General features: G+C 39.9%; 1 protein-coding gene across 1 annotated transcript; it reads left to right on the forward strand.

Moving 5' to 3' along the window:
• The first annotated feature begins 824 nt into the window (after positions 1-824).
• Positions 825-1,835, forward strand: LOC130506254 (protein Ycf2-like). Its single transcript, XM_057000884.1, has 2 exons — positions 825-1,295; positions 1,372-1,835. Exons 1-2 carry the CDS (start codon positions 825-827, stop codon positions 1,486-1,488), a joined length of 588 nt encoding a protein of 195 aa, XP_056856864.1. The 3' UTR covers positions 1,489-1,835.
• The last annotated feature ends 3,165 nt before the right edge of the window (positions 1,836-5,000 follow it).

Raw genomic sequence — 5,000 nt, forward strand, 5'->3', positions numbered from 1 at the left:
GGAAAGGGGCGCCAGAGAGGGTGAGAGCCCCGTCGTGCCCGGACCCTGTCGCACCACGAGGCGCTGTCTACGAGTCGGGTTGTTTGGGAATGCAGCCCCAATCGGGCGGTAAATTCCGTCCAAGGCTAAATATGGGCGAGAGACCGATAGCGAACAAGTACCGCGAGGTAAAGATGAAAAGGACTTTGAAAAGAGAGTCAAAGAGTGCTTGAAATTGTCGGGAGGGAAGCGGATGGGGGCCGGCGATGCGTTCCAGTCGGATGCAGAACGGAGCAATCCGGTCCGCCGATCGATTCGAGGCAACTCCTACAGAGCCCCTAAATGTGAAAAGCCAATCTCTCATAGACAGCCATATTCACATAAAGATAAACATTTATTTAAAAAATCGGAAATGGTGGAAATGACATAAAAACCGTGGAATAGTTGAAGTATTTACAAGTTTTACCAGGGTATAACCCATCCGCCCGGACCCGACCCGGATTTATGGTCAATTGAATTGAACCGAATCGTCTAACCATCTAACCCATCCCTCGAAACCAAACCAATCCCTCGAAACCAAACGAAACCAAACCCAATCCTCGAAACCGAACCAATCCCTGGAAAACCAAACGAAATCTGTCGGTTTTCAATAACTCAATTTAATTTAACTGAATTTCGACAATCTCTTCTTCTCCATTTTTCCCCCTTTCACTCACTCAAATCCCCTAATTCGAAGGATTTGAACTCGAGTTTTGAACTCTTTCAGCCTCCAATTCCTCTACGTACCCAAAATCAACGGTGAGAACGAATGGAGAGAGAGAAGAATTCAGAGGAAATCGAGTGCGATGGTGGTTGAAACGAGAGGAGGTAAGAGGAAGGATAATCCAACGAAGGAAGAGACTCGGAGAGTGAAGTTTGCGAAGGAGAAGGAGACGAGTCAGACGACGGCGGCGGCGGAGGACTTCGATAACATCGAGAAGACGACGGAGATGACGGAGACTGCGGAGAAGACGAGTGAGGACTCGAGGGAGACTACGGCGGGAACGAAGCCGACTGAGCCGACTGCTCCGACGACAGTTGTTGGTGGCCCATCTCTTCTAGCTCCTCCAGCTCCTCCAGCAACTCCGGCGATTGGGACTCATTCTGGAGATGATGAGATTGAAGGTTCTGAAGAAGGAAATGAAGACGGAGAAGGTTCTGAAGAAGAAAATGGAGATGGAGATGGAGCTGCAGAAGGAAAGGATGATGAGAATGGAGGTTCCGAAGAAGTAAGAGAAGAGATTGAGAACGTTGAGGACAAAAGACCAGAAGAAAAGGTATCACATTTGGATGAACTAATATACTTTGAAGTAGTAGTGGTATAACTTGATTAAGATTTACTGTAACTTGCAGGAATCTGATTACATGTTGAAGGAGATCTCTCACACAATGAAACATTTTGGAAGGGTTGTGAAAGAGAATACGTTGTGGCCTCTTCCAGGTTTCTGTGTCCCAACTAGAGGTATGTGAAATCCCTTTAATGACATGATAACAATTATGATGGCATTACATAATGTGGTGTTGTGATGTTTTACAGCTTATTGCATTCGAGGCAATTCCTACATATTTGAGTTAAAACTAAGGTAGGACTAGGGTAGAACTAAGGTAGGACTAGGGTAGAACTAAGGTAAGCCTATGGTAGGAGTAGGGTGGAATAAAGGTAGAACTAAGTTTGTACATTTATTCTATTGACAGGATATTGAAAGATTGGCCTCGGTGGAGGAGTTTGTGAAGGACGACTTGGATGAGAGATTGGCCTCGGTGGAGGAGTTTGTGAAGGACGTAGAGAAAGAGCTCTATGTGTTGTTTTTACAGAAGTGAAGAACTCTATGTGTTGTTTTTTTTGTTTTATCTGGTAGACAAACTCTTTGTATTCGGTTGTTTATTTTTGTTTGTAACTAATACTTATCGGATATTTTGAAACTAGGTTTGTGATGTTATTTTCTGAATTTGGTCAAAAGTAGTCAAGTAGTGAACACAACTAGAGACTAGAAGGCCTCGACTAGAAGAGAAATAATTGAAACACAAGTTCTTAACAACTAAGGTTTTTAATTGAAACACAACCACATAATATTGATTAATTAAAATAACTGAAACAAACCTTAGTACAAGTCTTAACAAAACAAAAAAGACTTGTAACCGAACCGAAAGTGGAAATAAACTGAGACACTGGAAATAGATTGGGAACACTAAGAAATAGATAGGGAACACTACGAAATAGATAGAGAATACTAAGACTGAATCTCATTCATGGACGGAAGGTAGAGGTAATAAGGCTCTTCAGCTTAGCAATCTCTTCAGCCATATTATTAACCTCCCTCCTTAGGCGCCTCACTTCATCCTCAACACCCAAAGCCCATGGCTGACGAACATGCATCCCATCGTCCTACACAGTTATACCAGGAGTATACATCAGTTTCACTCAGTATCATTAACTAAGTTTCACCAAAGTATAAAATAAGTTTCACTAAGTATGACTATACAAAGAAGGAAAATTACCTCATATTTCTTGCAGGTGAAGAACCTAAGCCCTGGGTGGGTATCGAAATCGTGGCGATACTTCGGCGGTAGAGTTATATCCGTCTGAATGTCACCACCACATGGGCAACGGGTAGGAATTCCATTCATGGTCAGTAGAGAGAGTAAGAATAAAACCGTGGATTTAGAGAGAATTTAGAGAGAAATTAGAGAGTATTAGTGAGAAATTAGAGTGTATTTAGACAGTATTTATAGAGAATTTAGAAAGATAAGGAGGTTGAGGAGGAGGAGTAAATATCGACATTTTGAGGAGAGAGATGGAGACGTGGGTTTAGAGAGAGAAGGAGTGGAGGAGTGGAGGTGTGGGAAATGACTAAAGTGGTACAGTTGAGGGAGTCAACTTTTCCTGTTGAGGGAGTCAGCTGAGGAGACAAGAGAGAGAGAGTCACGAAAGCAGAGAAGGAAAGAATCTTGTTTTTGACCGAATCGAAAACATTTCAAAATGGCGCGTTCTTTTTTATTTTGTTTCCCCCCAAAATATTTGGGCATAGTTATACTTAAGTTTCTGGTGTTACAACATTTCTTCATAGTTTTATTTTTCGTGATTTCAACATTTTTTAGTTTTACGGAAAATTTAATTTGTTAATAAAGTTTTACTTGTTATTTTTCAACATTAACATGTAAGCTAAACTGATTAGTGGAAGAATATTTTCGAAATCACGAGAATTGTGAAATACTCCTTTGTAAGGTGGTCTTATTAGAAAAGTGATCTTTGAAAGACTATACAATGCATAAGAGAAAATGTGATGTCGATTAATTTGTTATATTAAAAATTTCATATTTTGGCAAATATATTTCAGCAGTAGTTTTTGTTGATGCTTAAGGAGATTTTGTGTATTAAAGACTCTAACAATTATGTGTGTTGGATTAGAGGGGATTAGGTGGCTGTGTTGTTACTTTCTACATTGTTACACTATGATTTTACTAGTTTTCTGTAGTTTTCCATAATTCTCGAATAAAAGGGAAGCATAAGTAAACGCATAAACAACAATTTCAGATCATTAAACATCGGTTTGAATACAGGGAAACATAAGTAAACTCATAAACAACATTCTCCTCAAATCATTAAATTAAACATAGAGATTCTGAAAGTCTCTAGCGATTTCCTCTTCTGAAATGGTTTCGTGTAACTGCTCGATCAGACGACGCTGCTCTTCAATCTGATCACGGGCTTCAATCAAAGCCAATCTTTGCCATTCTGAACCATCCTCTACATCAACCCATTTGAAGTACTGGCATCCATTTTTCTCCTGACACAAATAACCTTTTTTAAATAATGTAATTTTTCAAAATCCGATCTCAGATCACAATTTCTATCATCGGCTGGGGTACCTTATAACGGGGACAGCCATAAAAACGTCGGCCCGGGTTCTTGTCTGTCCAAGCTTGTCTGATTTTGGCATCTAAGCGACAGAAACACAACTTTCTTCCAGAATTTTGCCTTGACGAACCCGACCCATCTCCCTGCATCTTTCGAGAGAGAGAGAAGTGATAGAAGTAGAGAGAAGAGTCTCGGGAGAAGAGTCTCGAGAGAAGTGAGAGAGAAGAGAAGTGAGAGATGTGAGGAGTCAACTTTTCCTGTAAGAGAAGTAAGAGAGAATTATTAGATTTATAAAGGAATATAGATTACTCCTTTGTAATCAAATTTTCACTAATCCAAATTCAGAAATAGTTACACCTTGTTATACTAGTTTTCCGTGTATTTCCAATACGTAGTCGCAAAATACTAAGTTATACTTAGTTATACTTAGTTATCCAAATCCGATTACAAATAACAAAAGGAAACATAGCAAAGCATTGACTTAAAGCAACATACCAAAAGCAACATACGAAAAGAAACACACCAAAAGCAACACACGAACGAAATAGCAACACAACAAAGGCAACATTCCAAAGATCTAGTAATCCGTCTTCCCAAGCCTCAATAACCTGACTACATTTTATAATAGTTGGCTGCTCAACATCCATATCTATTATCATCATCTCCCTGCAACTATCATCTGCTTCTGTTGATAAGCTTGCCCGTCTCCTACATACAGAGTTATGGCCTTAGGTCCTACTTCATGACTATTATCATCATCTCCCTGCAACACTTCGTAGTTCATACCATACGAACTTATGCCCACACTCGCCTCATCCACTAACAAAAGAGATCTACGGTTGTCTTTATCAACAGTTATTAGGAAGCCAAACAGATCATCATCATCACGAATATTTTGCTGTTCTTCAGATCCATACACCAACGGCATGCACCTCATTGCAAGTTTTACCTTACTCTCATCCAAAGCAAGCTTTTTATACAACTTCTCTTCTAGCATTGCCAAACTTAAATCCTCCACTGTTGTCTTCAAGTTTAAACAAGAGATCTCCCCTTTGAACTTGAAATAGACGCTCACATAGTTCATCATTGTATCCTGCAAAAACAAATGAATAAAGTTCTAGTT

Source organism: Raphanus sativus, unplaced genomic scaffold (genome assembly GCF_000801105.2).
Source record: "Raphanus sativus cultivar WK10039 unplaced genomic scaffold, ASM80110v3 Scaffold3045, whole genome shotgun sequence".
Lineage (NCBI taxonomy): Eukaryota > Viridiplantae > Streptophyta > Magnoliopsida > Brassicales > Brassicaceae > Raphanus > Raphanus sativus.